The sequence below is a fragment of the Rhea americana genome, unplaced genomic scaffold (assembly GCF_003343005.1).
Source record: "Rhea americana isolate MKP2758 unplaced genomic scaffold, rheAme1 scaffold_252, whole genome shotgun sequence".
Classification (NCBI taxonomy): Eukaryota; Metazoa; Chordata; class Aves; order Rheiformes; family Rheidae; genus Rhea; species Rhea americana.
The window spans coordinates 618,116-637,045 of NW_028186371.1; the positions used below are offsets into that span (position 1 = coordinate 618,116).

Sequence of the window (18,930 nt, forward strand, 5' to 3'; positions counted from 1 at the left end):
CAAGCCAGCTTTGCCTTATGTTTGTCTTTCCCTGCCTCCAGGAATTGATAAGCATGTCTGTGTTTCTCCAATTGCCCTCATACTATCTTTCATTGCACTTCTGACTGCTGTAAAAAAAAAATTGCTGAATGAGACTTAAAATTTGACATTTTTCTATTAAGTCTTTACAAAATAAACTGTTCTAAAAGAAGATATGCTTCACAGTTACCTGAAATAACTATTTTCTTCTATTTTGTTGGAGAGAAGCATAAGAAAATGTAAAAGCTATATACTATGTGTGAACAGCTAGATTAAAAAAAAAATAACGTGCCCATTTCATGCTTTTTGGACAGCTGCAGAAATGACTTCTGTAGTGTTTTCAAGAATTAGATGATGTTGAATTTTATTAATTTATTTTTACATTATGAAAGTCTACCTCGTTGACCCAAAACTGTTCTAGCAAGACAGAAATATTAACAATTAGATAGTGACAGTGTTTTTCATTTGCTGACTGGAATAAAAAGAAGGAGAAAACAGGGTGAGAAGAAACCCCAAAGCCCTCAACTTGATTAAAAAAGCTTTAAAAGAAAAACTATAGGTTCCTCAAATAGTAGCATTCTGCATTACAGTGTGGCCAAACTGGTTACGTAAGGGCTACCCTGCCCTGTCAGCCATGCAAGATACACTAAGAATGATATGAATAATACTAGTCAGGATCACCGAGCAGGTGCCCAGAGATCCCACCCAGGCCAGACATGAACTGTAGCTTCTCAGGGGGCCCCTCTGGCAAGAGGCCCTTGTCCCACGTCCGGATGGAGGGCCGTGGCGGAAGCCGCGGGGCCCAGCCTCACACAAAGGCCAGGACACGGCACAGGAGGGAGACGGRTGGCGGCCCCATAGTGCTGCCTTCAGCAGCCCGGTTCAGAGGAGCACAGAGAGGTACAGGGCATAATCTGTGCTGGATCTGYAGCAATGATTCATTCTGCATTTAATCCACTTTTAAAGACAAATAAAACCTCTAGACCTTTCTGTTAAACTAGCAGTGGTTGCTATAAAAGCTCCCATCTCCCTATTCTAAATTCAGTTATGTGGGAACCATGGAAACAAAAGCAACCACAGCTGCTCTTGGTATAAACCAGTTAGCACACTGGTGACTTTATCTAAAAGCCCCATTTGACAAGCAAGTCCCTTATCGATACACTTCATAAAATGAGAGGCCCATGAAAATGAACCATGCTGAATACTTCTGACTTTGCAAGTATGCAGTATGTACTTTCTGCAAGATGATACCAGTWCATGACTAATTTTATCTGTAAGCCTGTTAATATGCATTTTGCGCAGACATACAGCCATATATGCACAAGCTGTGCCTTATAAATCTGGACATGGTATAAACAGATGCAACTACAATATTCAGCATTCTTAAACATACTCCATTGATGAATATCTTCAAACATCTCTAAAACAATGTATGAAAAATGATTCTCAAAACAAAACAGATCTAAAAGCAAATTTTGTTTTTATTCTGTCTGACCTTGACTAGGCATTGTGTCAGAGGAGGTGGGGAGCTGCCACAGCAAAGCAACAGGACCAATTAACCCTTTGGGAGCACGATGTTTTTGACAGCTAGGACTACTCTGATCACTCCTCATTAACAATTGAGCCACAAAAAGGTTTCCAAATTAACTATATGAGGACGTTACACCACATGTTAGAATGCTCTTAAAAAGCCACTGATTCTTATTCAATCGAGAAATGTTTTCATCACACAGTATTGTTTGTACATAAAATACAGGATGAAATAAAGGTTTTATATTTTTCAGTCACCAGATAAGCACAGGATAACACTCTATACAGCTGCACTGTCACCAGCGGCATCATTTCCACACCAACTCCTCRTTTTCATCCTCAACCAGATTTGCCAGGTAGCTAATTGTTCTTCCCACTGAAGCAAAACCAGCTTGCTTGCAATGACATATGTCTACATAGCTTTTATGCAGCAGATTCGGTTAAATTTTCCAGCCCAAAGGTTAGAAAGAAATTATTTTGAGTTTTTCACCCCATATTTAAAATTCCACATAATCAATTTAATTTTGGATTCTCCAATGACAAGAGGGATCTCCGTAGAGCCTCCTTTTTCAAAGAAACAAAAATGAAGAAAATGAGATCGTCTTTTCTTTCAGATTAAATCATTCTTCTTCAGCTCTTACCCATCTAATGCTGCAGCACTCTCCCCATCCTTCAGACATACCCTTATCATCTGAGTAGCGCATTCATTATAGTGTTTGCAGCTACAGATCATTGACAGATGAGATCTTATCAATTAACACATTCACATTCAAGTGAAACTGCCTCTTTCTCTGTATTTTTCAGTGGCCTGATTTCAGCAATGCTGACAGCCCTAAGCTGACTTGCTGCCGGCCTCACGGATGCACCCACAGAGGACGCAGACATGCAGACTCTCCAGCACCTTTAGCCTCTTTGTAAACAGGCTAGAGCTGCTGCTTTTAACTAACAACCTACTGCAAAGGGCATGCAAGTACTGTGGATACAACAACAAGGTAACAAGCCCTATACTAACCAGAAAAAGGATGGAAGGGGGGGATGCATTTACTTACATGAAGATTCAGTGCCAAACATGGCTGGCCCCAGATGCTGCAATTTAAAAAAAGGAAAGAAGAAAAAAGAGTGGAAGACAGAGGGAGTGTACGAGAGTAGGGATGAGGCTGCTACACAGCAGGGGTCATGAAGCCAGACAATGCAGTCCAAGCTCTCCAAGCTGCCAGACTCTCCTCTCCTCTCTTCTCTTTTCCCCTCCTCTGCTTCACACTGCAGACAGCTTTTCCTTGCAACCAAAGCAAAGGTCCTTCTTCACAAAGCAAAAGGCAGGAGCTTCTGGTTTAAATCCAAGAGATAAGGGCAGGCCAGCGTCCCTTGCGTGATACAGTGAGGCATAAATAGGTAGCGGACACCAGATACTGCAATCCCCAGCCCCTGCTCTCAGTAAGACAATAGCATAGCTTATGCATACACTGGATGACGTCAGGACACTGCAAAGACTGACTGCTGTTAACCAGAGGCTCAGAGGGGGCTTGAATAGAGCAGAGCAATTCAAATGGGAATTCCTTTGTCACAAAATGCAGAAGACAAAGAACCAGACATACATTTCCCTCCGTGATGATAAAATCCTCATCCATGCTTTAACACTAGCACTAGAATTTCTGTGTTGAATTCACACTTCTTTTCTCAGCTGCACAAGATGCAAAGTATTTCTTTGCAAACACATCATGCAGAATAAATTTCTGGGACAAATGTCTCAGTAGATGCTACGTACGGCATTTTCAATAAAGAATAACCATGAATTTCTAGCACTAACTCTTGTTATTTTTCTTTCAAGGACAGATTCAAATCCTGGGCCAATGAACACATTTTCACATCAAAGTGCGACCCAAACGTTTAATTTACTTAATACCTATTGTCAGAATACACTGTAGCAATGATCAAACCACATTAAAGAAATCAGATACTCAAACACCCCCCCCCAAACTATGCTGATCTCCATAATATAAAGCCATCCTGGCAATCAAAAAAATTTTTCCTTTTTTTATTCTTGTAATCCATCTAAATTTAGTGCTTCTTAGTCCCTGCAAGTGTATTTTTGAGTTTATTGAGTGCATTTTTTTCCTGAGACTCAGTAATTAAAAAAATGTTAAACTGTAGGAACAAAGACCTAGAATGACTTGTTCCAATTCTACTGCGGACAAAAGGAATTTTGGGTGAAAAAAAAAATGTCAAGCTCATCTCTCGTGCTAGCAAGAGCAGTGAAGCAGTAAGTTGATGGTTCTGAAGCTAGCAGACATTAGAAGTCATCTATGAGAATAGCAATTGGAGGGGTCAAAATTGGAACATTTTTAATAAGTCTCACTCAGCAAGTATATGCAGATACAAAGGTGGCAAATACTGAGAAGTGCTGCCAGTAGACAAGCAGAAAGGAAATGCACAGGTCCATTAAATAAGGCACTTTACAAAGAAACAAAACAAAATAAAACAACCAAGAAAAAGTCAAAAACTGATTTCTGAGCTTTTCCACATTAACCATTACCAAACACTCTACTGCTCTGTTTGCTAAAGATCTTTCTACTGTTTGTAAAATATGCAGTGTCACTGTGCTCAGCAGGCTGGAAAAAAGAGCAACATTTTGCACTGGCAGAAACTTCCATGAGAGGATCCCAACCAACAAGCCAAATCACTATGGAACCAATTAGCCAGCAGCCTGGGACACTGGTGGCCTGCAAGCAGATGGAAAAGCCAAGTACGGCTCACAGGCGCAATCCTCCTCTGCCTTGCCAGCTCTCCCGCTCTTGTGGAGGGGGAACATAGCTGTAGGCTTACGTGACAATTGTGCCCAGCAGCGTTAACATGGGCCTTCTACACCGCTAAGCCACAGCTATAGTGAGGAAGGAGGTGCCTCCCCTCCTTCAAAAAAAAAAGTCAAGAAGCTCCTCAGAGGCTGATCTCCTCCTTGTCATGTCTCCTGCTGCAAAGAACTGAGGGGACATCTACAATGTAYGCTGGGCTCCTCCAACAGTAACTTCTGTTGGGGCAAAACATTGTCCATCACTGCTGTCCACCCCCTAGTCAAACTGACTCTGTATTCTGCAAACAGCATGAGAATAATTTGCACCACCAGCTGTCGGGAACATTTAAATGTATTTCATCTCTGGAACAAGGCCACAGGAGAGCCCATACCCTTGTGTGATACATCCTGTAACATGCTCTGTAATAGGCAGCATTTATTCTCTCCACTGGCAGAGAGGACACTGGTGCACTGTGACTCAAATTAACCCTTAGGTGATGACTAACCTGTTCAATGACACTATTTCCAGTCATGTGGCTGGTACTCAGAACCATGCCCAAATTCTTTTTGACTATAATCTATACTTCCAAGGCCGGAAGTTTTACTATTTAGATGGCTGAACCAGTTATTCTGACAATTTCACAGAATCACAGAATGGTTAAGGTTGGAAGGGACCTGTGGGGATCACCTAGTCCAACCTCCCTGCTCAGCAGGGTCACCTAGAGCATGTTAGACAGGGTTGCATCCTGGCAAGCTTTGAATATCTCAAGAGAGGGAGACTCCACAGCCTCTCTGGGCAACATGTTTCAGTGCTCTGTCAATCTTACAGTAAAGAAATTCCTCCTCATATTCAGGCGGAAATTCCCATGTTTCAGTTTGTGCCCATTGCCTCTTGTCCTGTCACATGGCACCACTAAAAAGATTCAGAACTATAAACATTGCCTTCAGTTGCTAACAGCTTCCAGCACCTTTAAGCAAAAGCTGCTAGAACAAAACCCCTAGTGTTAATGTGAAATAGCTTGAGAATAATTTTTACACTGATAAGCAAATTTGAACTTTCTACAGCACTGTTTCTAAGGAAAGTGAAAAACCAGAGAGCCTTCCAATGATATCCTTTAAGGTGTCAAAAAGCTCAGCCCCACTGCCAAGTTCTCGGTATACCGACACACATATTTTGTCGAAACGTCCAAATAGTCCATGCAGTATCTGAGCTTCATAATCTGGTATCTGATATTTCGTAACAATCTATTTTATAATTTCATGATAATCTATTTCATTATTTTTGCTTATTCARTGTGTTGCACTGTAGAAAAACTGACTCTTGAAAGACTATTGAAAGACTTCTTCTGAAATCCTTTAAGAAATCTATGCAAAACACTTAATAAAATGACTTACAGAAAGGATTAAATTTTTCCTATTTACTGTTTTTGTAGGAGCATAATCTTATAGTTAGATTTAGCTGGCTAGTAGAATTAAGAATTTATGTTTTCTAGATTGAGTTTTACCATTGGTTTATTCTACAAAGATGGATAATCTCTTCACATGACAAAGTTTATCACACACAGTTGTTCAGATAATGTAAATTGGTATATAGAAAGTGTCAGATGGTATCTCCCATAAATCTTAGCATTGTTAATGATTTGCTCAAAATACACACAAGACATTGTTCAAGTAATAGATTCTCTTACAATATTAACTTCAATACATCTCTCCACAAGCAAGCACAAAATATTAAAGCAACAAATATACATGGTATTCAAAGCTCTGTTATACATTCATATTTGCAGGAGAAAATGATATGCTTCTCAATCATTGCTACTCTTTAAGCAGCTATTTCCTCAAATTCCTCCTTAAGGGGAGATGTAATCAAAGGTTATAGATATCTGACAGTAGGGTGTAAAGAGAACAGAAGCAGACTTTTCTCAGTGATGCCCAGTGACATGATGAGAGCCAATGGGCACAAATTTGAACACAGGAAAATCCATCTGAACCTAAGAAAACACTTCTTCACTGTGAGGGTCACTGAGCACTGGAATAGGTTGCCCAGACTCTATCCTTGGAAATATTTACAAGTCGTCCGGACAGGGACTGAGCAATCAACTCTAGCACAGTAGGGGGTTGGACCAGATGATCTCCAGAGATGCTTTCCAACCCCAACTATTCTGTGATTCTGTAACTTATCACCAAAACAGAAATTTATGTTTTCTTCTGCCCAGATATGCGTGTCTAAACCACAAAACATATTTTAGTATAGAAGTTGAGTAATTAAATATTAAAAATTTGTACAGATATGTATTTCTCTTATAGAATATTCTTTCTCAAGGAGAGCTGTGCAAACAGCAAGTCGTGACCTACTAACAGAAGTAGACTTGTATATATCCTTTATGCTGACCTGTTAAAACTGAAGACTTTATTCTCGTTTGTCATTAGAGAAATATTTCATTTTCAGCTTAATGCTCCTTTTCCACAATAGAAACTGTGGGAAAGAAAAATGAATCCATTAAATCTGTGAAGTTCTCCTGTTATATTGGAATGACATGCTCATCTTGAGGGGAAGTCTAACCAACCTCCCACAATGGTAAGGAAATTGACCCCATACAGTCAAGTCTCCAGAGGAAAAGAGGAGGATGATCTTGATCATCTTCAAAGATAGGGAAGGATTTTTATTTATTTATTTAAACTTTGCCTTATTCTTCAAGTTGCCTGTTCTGTAAGGGCAGTAAAGATTTAAGGCATTTTTGGTGCTATTGCTAATCTCTAAGTGACTGTGCAATAAGCCATATGATTCAGAAACTACTAAAAGGAATTTATTTTGCCTCCAGTAGTGCTATTTCCCACTTAAAAGTATGGAAAATTTCCAGATTTCCAGCCATGCATGATGTGGAGATCTCCAGCTTGTATAGCTTTGTTGTCTCTGGCAACAGCTGACACAAATTATTGATCTGTATGACAGCAACCAAATAAAATACTGCAGGGCCTTTTTTCAGGCACTAGAGAACAGTGAAGGGAAACAGCATTTATTACTAAGCTAGAGCTCCTTGATTTTACACTTTTTCTGGCTCAATTCTCCTCAACTTCACTGACTTTTAAATAACTAACAAATGTTACTGACAAAAAAAGTTGAAATGATGAACATTATCAGGGAGAAACTACAGTAGGAGCGAAACTTTAGATTCTCATCTTGCATGATCACGTTTACATTCAGAACAAACCCTCGCAACAACCGAACTGCAAAGCCTACACTGATGCTACAAAGTCGAGTCCCCTGAGATACTGACATGAACAGTTATACATCTGTGTGGTAGTTTTCACCAGGGTTCCCATGAACCTCACTGAACAGAGCCAGGATCTCCGAAGTGGCATCTCTCCGTGTCATGGACTGGGAGTCACTGCCCAGAGAGAAGCTAACGCAGACGGAAGGTGAGAAGGAAGCCTCAAGGATGGCTTCACAGGCAGTATCACTATGGAGGGGCCTGTTCCAAAAATGTACCACAGGGTCCACTGTGGATGATACAGAAATAAATGCAAAGGAGAGCAATGATTTGTTGTAAGGAAATGTCTGCAATGGCAAGCATGGACTTCCCTGTTGTCCAGGCCAGTCAGCTTGGAGCTGAGAAACCAGGACCCATGAGGCTGCCTGGAGCTCGGCTGGTCGACAGTGAGGAAGAAGAGCGCCCAGGGAGTGGGGTAGCTGGGGGCCAGGAACATGTCCTACAGGGAATTGCACAGCAACCCAGAAATACAGGCAGGAAACTGGGCTGGCAGGACAGTGGAAAATAACTCTGTGTAACTGAGCCGGGCGGAGAAGAACCTCCTGAGGTTCAACAAGGGCAAGTGCAGGGTCCTGCACCTAGGGAGGAATAACCCTAGGTACCAGTACAGGCTGGGGGCTGACCTGCTGGAGAGCAGCTCTGCAGAGAAGGACCTGGGAGTGCTGGTGGATGACAGGTTGACCATGAGCCACAATGTGCCCTTGTGGCCAAGAAAGCCAATGGTCTCCTGCGGTGCATTAGGAAGACTGTTGCCAGCAGGTGGAGGGAGGTGATCCTGCCCCTCTACTCAGCCCTGGGGAGGCCTCATCTCGAGCACTGTGTCCAGTTCTGGGCTCCCCAGGACAAGAGAGACATGGAGCTACTGGAGAGAGTCCAGCGTAGGGCTATGAAGATGATCAGAGGGCTGGAGCACCTGCCCCGTGAGGAACGGCTGCGAGAGCTGGGCTTCTTCAGCCTGGGGAAGAGAAGACTGAGGGGGGATCTTATCAATGTCTACAAGTACCTGAAGGGAGGGTGTCAAGGGGAAGGGGACAAACTCTTTTCAGTTGTCCCGTGTGACAGGACAAGAGGCAATGGGCAGAAATTGAAGCACAGGAAGTTCCGCCTGACCATGAGGGGGAATTTCTTCCCTGTGAGAGTGATGGAGCACTGGAACAGGTTGCCCTGAGAGGCTGTGGAGTCTCCTTCTCTGGAGATCTTCAAGGCCYRCCTGGATGCAACCCTGTCTAACATGCTCTAGGCGACCCTGCTGAGCAGGGAGGTTGGACTAGATGATCTCCAGAGGTCCCTTCCAACCTTACTGAGCCCATGATTCTATGAACTGAACTCTCTTGAAGTCTTCTGAATTTTGTGTTCTTGCAAACAACTCTTATCTTCTGTTAGAGGTATTCCACAAGCATTCCCTCTTTGCAGCCATCAGTTTCCTTATTTCATTTGCACAGAAAGGAGTCAGATAGCAGAAAAGACTCAAAGTCTTTACTCTGTTGAACATATAAAGAGGATATCTTTAGACCAGGCTGATTTATTGACTGTAGGACTGTTTTGTTTGGTTTTTTTAAATTACTTGTTCTTGAATTGAATTTTGATATATTGCTGTATAGTTTATACAGCGTTTCTGCAGTTTACTCAGAATCTGGATTCTGTTTTACACAACAAATTCTTCTTCTGCTTCATCTTTTACTTGATGAATCCCCCCAAACCTACATATTTTGAGCAAACCTACATATGCAAGCACAAATGACAAGAAGGACTGAAGAACTATTACTTAATTCTGCCGTCCAAGAATCTTTTTACATTCATGCTGGGCATTATCTGAAAGATAAAAGTCAAAAGACAGATTTCTCTCTCTAAGAGATACAATGAACCATAATAGCTAATTATTAAGTTATTGTAATGCCATTCAATAGGGGCACAGAGCAGCTCTGAGGAGATGCTCAACTATTAACAGGGGAACCTCTCTGTGTTCTGCACCTCCCAGGAAACCTTTAAGCGACACACCTAAGGGAGATGAAGCTCCATCAGTTATGAAATGGTGAAGAGTTTTATGCATAAAGTTACACAGAAAGAATATTATTTTTACTTTAGCGTTGGCACCTGCTTAGTTTAATGATCTTGAAGACTCCCCCAGCGCTGGGCTCACCCTGTCACTGGAGAGCACAAGTACAGAGCCTAGTGCTAGGGACATTGGCAGGCATCAGAGCCTTTAAATATAAGTAATACAGTAGCTACTACTTCTGTACTAGCTGCTAGGCACTACTTGAATACACACGGTGAAGTAATAGAAAGCAACACAACAGAAATATATTTCCATTCCTTTTAATAGATGATATACCGCAAGTCTACCACTTTCAGCTATCACTCCCAGTATTCAGTATCAATTGAGCAGATACAGTAAGTAAGACTGGTAAATAATGCAGTAGTATTTTATAAATGGCACGGTATAAGCCTATATAGCCCTTCAGTATATTACTGTCAAAAGATTATGATGATAAATCACCTCTTCTCTATTTTTGCTTGGAGGTTTGAATGGTTTTGTTTTAAACACAGAACTATCTACAAGTATGTAGACAGTTACTGACACAGCAGAACAATGTAATCACTGAGTGCAAATCACATTTCAAAACCAGATTAAATGTTTTATTTTTTCAGTAACATCAAGCCTTAACTCTCAACAGAGTATGTAAAGACTTCAATAAACTCTGGAACAGATTTTGCCCCAAAGATAATACACGCAATTGTATGATGAAATAGGGCCACTACTGTCTCTGAAAAATGAACCAGTAGAACATGCTACTTTTYGATATGATCCAGTGAGAATTAAAACCAAAGGAAGTAAGCAGTAAGTATTGTGGTCAAATTAAATACATTTAAATAATTAAATGCTTATATGCATTTTAAAAAGAATAAAATAGCAGAAGAAGAGTGTTTATTTTGTACACTGAGGGGAATATTTGAACTTTTCTTTTCTTTTTAATCCTAAAATCAGGATCTGTGCTGAGGGACTGCACTTACGAAGATGCATATGAAGGTCTCAAATGTACGAACAAACAGAGGTGGATAACAAATTAAAAAGCTATTAAAAACAAACTTATTTTTATGCAACTCTAAGGGACCACAGATTAGGATTAAGGCCTACTTAAACTGCATGCAAAGTGCCAGCAGAGAGTACATGCCTGCACCATAAAAAAGAAAAAAGAAAAAAAGAAATTTATATGCATTAAAAAAAGTGGAGAGAAGATTTAAAACAGTAGTAAACATTGTCAACATAGAATTATTATCCATACTAATAACATTGATCTAATGTCAAAATTTTATGGTTAAGAGTAAGTTGATGAGAGAGGAAGATCAAATTATATCTCAGTCTGAGTAAGCATAATAAGAATGTTAAATCTGACATAAATAGCAATGATTTCATTGTACACGTGGGAAAAATTAAGAAGGACTTCTAAACCTATGAGGAATGCCTACAAACAGTGTAAGGTGTATTTAGCTGGGCTTCCCAAAGGAAATAAGATTCACATGAATCTTATGTGCACACACATGTGAGTCCCTGCTTAATAGCTTTGGAACCAGTTAGCCATTTCAACCTAGCTTAGCAGAAGAATAGAAGAAACAAAGTTATCCTCTGTGCTTTGTGAGAGCAAGTAATTAGATAGAGACGAGGTAAGTTATAAAGGCTTCTACTGAGTAAGAGAGGGTGGTGTTGAACATGTTTCTTAATAGACAAAAAACCTCATATTATACCCATAGAAAAACTTCAAAAGACTTTTATTTTTATTTTCCAGRGTGGATACCTGTGCATATAACACTGGCTGAGCTGACACTGCAGCGTTAATATAATCCAGTCGCAGAGTCAATTAGGAAACCAGCTCCACTAGAAACTAAGCTTCACTAGTTCCACAGGACAAAAATCTATTCATTTTAGGATATTAGTTCTCCCAAAACAGAGAATTTCAGCCTTTGTTTCCATATATTCCAATAAGTTTCCATTAAGTGTCAGTCTAGCTGATTGGAGACAAAAATTTTTCTCTCGGGGGAAAAAAAAATCTTAACCACAAAAATTAGTAAATGTTTGAATTAGCTTGATTAACATAGCTTTTCTCAAGAAAGAGGAGTTTCTTCTTAGATTCAACACTATAATCCATGACACACACTTGGACCAAATCCAATGGTTGGACTGATGAGTTTTAGAAGTCTCTTTTGCCTGCAGGCACAGAAGTCCATCAATATGGTCAGGACTGTAGGCTCAGGAGAGAAATCCTGGGCAAATCAGTGTCATTTGCTGCATATTCAACCGTAAAACCTCTCCTGAAAACTCAGTGTTCCCCAGCTAAAGATGATTTATCTGGGAATGGCCTAACTTGAGGAACAAACGTAAGGGGGAAAGTGAGCTTCCATCAAAGCACTTACAGAAGTTAAAAGCATAGTCTCACTTGCTTTTGTAACTAGGCTTTTAAATTTCACAGACACCTTGGAAATGTTCTTCTGAACAAACAACTAGAGAAATCTAAAGGCATTTAGTTAAACTAACAGCAGGCTGCCTTATACAATCAGAGGAAAACAGTATTGGAAAGGGTGGGGTCATCTGCCCTCCTCTTGGCAGATTCAGCGTCACCGACGTCCTTTCTGCCAAATGCCAGCAACAAAGGAAAACTGCAGAAACTCCTAAGTCCAACTTTACGTGGGAACTCAACTTCAGAAGTACTGCAGACCTTTACGAGGAGCTCACAGCACCTAATACTTCACAGTTCCTGCAGCAAAAGCCCAGTGGCCAAAATACAGGGAGATCTTAGTTACTGTTGCTTACATATTCTGCCCAGTGATGATCACTACATTAATACTGTGRTAGAATCATGATTCTAAATGGACATGGTAATGAGCATCAACTAAATCATCAGATATTGACCCTATTTAGGTTTATAAGAAACTATGACACTAGTGGGCTTCCATACAAGCAGACCACACTGCCCAGGTCCACTGTGCTTGTCTGCTTCCAAGACTCTCCTGCAGCAAGGGTGGCATAGTGCGGTGTAGAGCCTCCACACTACAGCAGTGCAGAGGACAGGATGGAGAGGTGGAGGTAGAGGTTTCAGGTTTCCAATTCCATAGCACTTATCCCAGGAAAGTGCTACTCAGCACTATTAGAAGGCACTGATTTTCTGTATTGGTTGATGTCATCAACCTCAGCAGCCTCTAACCCTAGCCATGCCTATTTCTCTTCAGTGACTATACAAAGAGCAGCTCAGATGCAGATGTCTACACATGGGTGGATGAACTCCCTGGCCTATGGTTTTATGGGGAAGCGTAGGAAAAAGAGTAGGCTCTGCTGGGATAAGGGGTCCCATGTTTCAGCAAAGTAAACACAGATCCCCATATTCCACAATCACCTTTAACTGTGACTTCTGCCACAGGCTCAAGTTCCCCCAGCAGGATCAAGTCACCTGGCAAGCAGGTGCTGAGCTGAGAGAGACACTCTTATCCCCATGCACAGTTCATAGATCTCCACCAAACCATTGATTTTACAATATCACCATACCTAGAAGCTCTATGTTACTTYTTTTGGTTTCAGGATCATAAAAGATTGAAGGGCCCATGTTCAGTATCAGACAGCATGCAGAGTTCATCAACTGTTGCATAAAAATAGGAAGGTTATGCTTCGACCAGAGATTGTAGACACACAACAGACAAAAATCAGCAAGAGTCGCTTCACTAAAAGTCTCCCTGGTCATCGGGAGACATTCCTCCTTCCAACAAATTTAGGCATGAAGACAAATTCCCTTCATCAAGTTAGAGAGCCTGTGGTCCTTTCGACATACCCCATTTGTTCATTTATAGCTACCCAATCAGTTTTCTAATCAGCGAGAAGAGCTTCAGCTTGCAGTAGGGCATGTGTATTTGGACCATCCTCACAGTCAACTACAGGGCAACCGAAAGGCCTCTGTCTCTCACTTKTTGAAGTATCAACATATCAGTCTTTAGATCACTACAGACTCTGCTTAGTGTTATTTGTTGTCAGTCAGTACTATTTATCCACTTTAGCCTCTGGACCTGTTTACACTACAGCAGAGTAGTGTTTGACACAGCTTGTCCTTAGTGGAACACAGTTTGGTTGTTGTCCAGAACAAAACCTCAAGTCTAAGGAATGACTCACCCTCCTCGGTTTAGTTGATAAGGTTGGCTCTGCACCACCTACAGCCACTCCACAGATGTTCTTTGGATGTATCTCCTTACATTCTCTGATTTTGAATTCAAGTAAAACAGCATGAAAAGTGTATCTTGTTACAAAGAGTTGCAACTTTTTCTGAACAGTTCTAAAGAGGATTGGAAGAAAATATATCTTGAAATAATTTACATAGACTACTGTACTTTTCTTCAGCTCACACCAAATACTACTGGAAATGGTACCTCAGATGAATGTATGTGGTCCAGTATGGCATCTCCCCAATCTGCACCATCCCACTTGTCCATATATCTGTAAAAACAGACCTTAAGGCTTCATTAACTTACTTTCTGTTAATTGAGTGAATGAATTTGTCACAAAAATATTTCTGAAGGTAATTTCTGAATGCACTGTAAGTAGGGAAAAATCAAAGGGGTAAGTATTTCATAACCAAAGAATATATGATATCAAGTGTCTAACTATGAAMAAAAAATCCCTAGCACAGAGTGTCAGGTCCCAGTGAAAATAGCTCAGTGGAAAGTCCAACTGTGTGCTAATCATGTGCTGAAAGTGCTCCTTATTCCAAATATCTCTCTGACATCCGTGCAGAGGGAGTCAAGATTCTTCTGGCACCTTGCTTTCATTGCATGTAATAATCGCTCCTTACTGGGGCGATTATTTTTATAGAACATATTCCACAAAATAAAATAGTTCACTTGGTTCAAACGGTAGCTCTGCATTGCAGATGCACATAAAAGAAAAACAAAAACGAATTTATATTTCATCAGCAACTAACTCTTCACCAGTTTTCACTGACATTTACTGGCTTGAGTTAATATCAGTTTAAATACAATTATTAAGATAACAGTTGCTAACAGAAATGCCTATATATTTATTTTGCTCTGAAATATCATAAAAGATAAAAACCAAGCAAGACGAATAGCAACTCTGGTTGAAATGTGCCCTACATGTCCTTTGATAATTTCATGTGCTGACGCACATAGTGCTCTTCCAGAGAAACACGTGCTGCGTAATCACTGTGGAAGCCAAGAGGAATTGGAAATTTTACTTGCAATAGCCATGGTAATAGCTCAGTTCTGCAGCAAAGTGTAGATTTACCTGCAAAAAGATACAGACCTAGGAGATGTCTCTACGGCAAGAGCTCCCTGAAGGGGTGATTTCCTCGTTAAAAGCTGGAGGTTAAGCATTTATTGTCTTTAAAATCTGTTTTTATAATGATGCATGTTTTCTACTGTTATTAATATTGCCTGTTTGAACAGGGTGATTCATCAGTTTATGACAGATAAGGGCTACTATGTCTCCAACAACAAAAACAGCAAAAACAAACCAAATAAAAATCTACCAGATGATGATAGTGTGGAGTGCCTCCTCACAAAAAGTCATAGCAAAGTGGTAAACTATCCCCTAAGGATGGATGAAACTGAGCAAGACAATTGTATACATAAATCTTTGCACTCAATCCAGAGTCTGAATTACAGCAAATGGGTATAGCATGGTGGTTACTTAATCCTCCTGGCCCAGGCTCACCTACCCAGCCACAGTCAGGCTCAGATCCTACCCTCAASACCTGTCCCACAACTGCCCAGTGCTTCCCAACCCAAAGCTCCACTGTACATGTCTTTCCGTAATGTCCATCGCTCCCTGTTGAGAGTCGCCAGCTCTCACAGTCTCCTTTTCTCCAGTCCAAAATAAAACCATCCTCGCACCTCTCCTTGCTCTGTATCCTCGGCTTTAAGTCTCTCCTAAATAGCCACAAACCTGAATATCCAATCCCTCCCAAAGTCTGCAACCTCTTCCAGCCCAGATTTCCCCCTTCCTTTTAATCTCCTGATCAAAAGACTCTTCTGTCTCAGCCAGATGTTCCCTGCATGCAAACAAGGGGACAACAACATGCAAAATTATTGCTTAAGATAAAGTGTTGTCTTTAGTGTAACCGATATCCGTATCGCCTTTTTCCTCTTTCTTTCTAAAATCATACTACTAGGTTTTTTGTCTTTGCAATACTTTTGGAATTAACTTCAAATTGAGATTCAGCCTTAACAGTTGAAAAATTTTCAGGCTTCTAAATCTATCCAGGTCTATTCATGCAAGAAAAATAATCTGTTCATCACTGTATCTGAGTTTAAAAAAAAAAAAGATTAAAGTTAACAAGCTTTAAGAAACAAGAAACATGGTTCTGATAGCACAACACCATGCCTTCTCCTAATGTAAAGCTATTGAAACATATACATAGATATCTATGAGAAATATTTCATCCTGAATGCTTCAATAAACCATAACTTTTGCAAAATTAAGACTTCATTAACGATTATATTGAGCTAGGTTTAAGAGTGTATAATAGATAGTTTTAATACATTAAAAATTACAGGTTACAAGCCACTTAGAGCGTATTTTTTGCCATCTGTCCTCCACCATCAATAGGAAAACAAACAAACAAACAAACAAACAAAAAAAACCCCACAACCCTTAGAAAGGACTGTTTTGCAGACATAGTAGTACAAAAGCAACTCCTTAAATTAGGGGTTAAGGGAAAAAAGAAATCATGCCGTGATGACATAACTGAACAATTCCATGTCATCAAGCCTAAGGAAACAAATCTCTTCATGTAATTTTGAAATTTCTAGAGATAAAGAAGAAAGATCATTAGATTCTTTTATTTCATATCCTCACATATTAAGGACTTTTCTATAATGTATTTTAGAGTATAATACAGTACAAGAGCTAGATAGTAGCTCAGAAACATTTTTTTTTTTTGTATTTTCTAATAGTTATGCTTTTTATTATTGTCTTGAAAATAATCAGGAAATGGATTTGCTTATTTGCTGTTGTTGCAAAACAATTGAAAGATACTCTGAATTTCCTTGATTTGAGGCATCAATGATCTCAGAGCAAAATATGCCCTTGCCAAGCACGTCTTTGTTTTGTTTTGTTTGACAGAGGAATTAATACACTGTTGGCAACAAACAAAACTTTTCTCATATTTTTTGCACAGAGTTAATACTTAAAAACATSGTTGTTTAATTTTTTCACAATCAAATAAATATGCCTGCTGGTAATACTGTGGTATAATTGAACTGCTTCGGCAGCAGTCAGTTATAGTTTTCCATCTTGCCTATTTCCTAGCTATCAGGAGTTCCAAAAATCATTCCTTCAGAAGCTCTGCTAAAAATATTTTATGATTCTCTTTGCATACTTTTTTACCCCGAGACTATCATTTCAYGCCCAGCAGCCACACTAACTAAACCAGCAAGAGCCCTTGTTCCTTAAACMCACCTTCTTGTGCTCATCCTTTTAAGCAGCGTGCAGTGAGCCTGCCCTGGGAACTGCTCACAGGGAGACTGAAAGCCCACAGGGGTAACGCTGTTTAAGGGAACACAGTTATCAAAGACGTGCCTGAAGGACCACCACTTAAAAGTCCGCTGTGAACAACAGACCAAGACTCACGGCAGTTTCTGCCATCTTTGCTGATCTCTGAGATCAGGGGATTCCCTTGACTTCAAGAAGTGTAAAACCTCTTCTTTTTAGGAGGCATATCTTGACTTTCTGCTGCAATCTTGTCACAGCAGCAAATGTGGTCATGATCTAGCTGACATGCCATAGCCTTTTAGCACCTCTGTACCCCCATACATCAGACGAACAGATTGAGGGTATTGTCTCCCAAGCAGTCAGTCTTTACACAAAACAGCCATTAGATGACAACAGACTGCACATATAAGCCACTCTTTTAAGAAGGCTACAGTTCTTCCGGGAAATATAAAACATCCCTTTTCATTTCATTGGCAGTTGAAGTCATTTCTGAAAAAGTTTGAATAGAAATTTAAGATTCTAACATTTTAAAGATGCTGCCTAAATGTAAACAGAGTACTTGGTCTCAAATGACAAGACTTGATCAGGAAAGTGAAACACAGTCCAGGAAACGTGGGTTCAGTGCACAGTTTCTCAGAGTTCCCAGTGCAGAGTGAGAAGTTTTTTTTTTTTTTTTTTTTTTTTTTTTTTTTTTTTTTTTTTTTTGCATACAGTCTGCTGTCTTCAAGCACTGGTATCAGAGTAGGACCTCAGAACGTCTTTTATACTTTCAAAGTCTTATCTAATTTCTCCTACACTCAAAGCAAAAATATTTCTCTTTCCATTCCATCTCAAAATTGCCCAAATCCTTTTTCCATAGCCTGCAGAGCTGCTTAKAAAATGTCAACAGCAGAGCACAGTGAGCCTTCAAGTGCCTCCTGCACTACAGACTGCCAGCCCTGGGCAACAGTTTCCCAAGAGCTCTAATACAGTTTCTATCTAAAAACTTCAGCCCCTGCCAGGAGTTGGCTTGTTAAATTTCAAATCTGTGCTCTCTATACAGTACTCAAATGCACTTCTGCAATAACACCTCTTACTTCTATGTGGCAAGCATTTACCATTTACGTAGACATGATTAAGCTTCACCAGAAGTTTTCCTCCTTGCACTCCTATTCCACACAGATCACTAGAGTAGCTACTCCGACTGATACAGCAAAGTAAATGACAAAGCACTAGTGATCACTCACAGAAGGGGGGATAAGCACTCACCATGCCAAGGTCCCCATTCTCCCCATCATCCTACCCTAAAAATCACTCACACCTTGCGCCTCCTCACATGCCTTTGAGCCCACCACCAGCACCTTCCTGTCAGAGCCCACACTCACTCCGGGACTCAGCTATTTCAGTCTTTTCAATTACTGCTGCTCCCCCCTCCGTGCTCAAATCCCACAACACCACCCAAAGCCCACCACCASTGATGGGAACTTGCTGTCACTGTGTGTGCCTACTGTTTGCCCCATCTAGMCAAGCCCACTCCTTCACTTAGTCTACTTGCAACGCAACTGCCTGATTTTGCTTTGGCAGGGGGCTAAAAGATATATTCACAAGTTGCTCTTATTAAAAAATCATTGTTACAGCACTCAGAGGACAGAAGAATACAGGTCTGAGAAATAACAGGAAGCATTATGAAGATACTTTTTAGGGTCACTACAGCAATGTAATACAGGACCTTTTTTGGAACATAGTGAAAGACCCAAATTAAATATTGTTGGATTGCTGGGTGGCAGTGATCCACATGACAGACTAGGGTTATTTCACAAGTAAGCCAAGACTTTCAATACTATATAGGTATGCTT

At 40.3% G+C, this 18,930-nt stretch overlaps 1 protein-coding gene across 2 annotated transcripts in view; it reads right to left on the bottom strand.

Annotated features, from left to right (window-relative positions):
• The window catches only part of ST7 (suppression of tumorigenicity 7), a 159,770-nt gene that overhangs the window by 111,047 nt on the left and 29,793 nt on the right, over positions 1-18,930 (bottom strand). Inside the window, exon 1 of one of the 2 annotated variants that reach the window (XM_085307088.1) lies at positions 2,598-2,767. The exons of the other annotated variant lie outside the window; for it this stretch is intronic. Coding sequence (XP_085163214.1) covers positions 2,598-2,619 — 22 coding nt within the window. The 5' untranslated portion in view covers positions 2,620-2,767. Of the gene's footprint in view, positions 1-2,597; positions 2,768-18,930 lie in introns of those variants that run through there. 2 annotated transcript variants of the gene reach the window in all.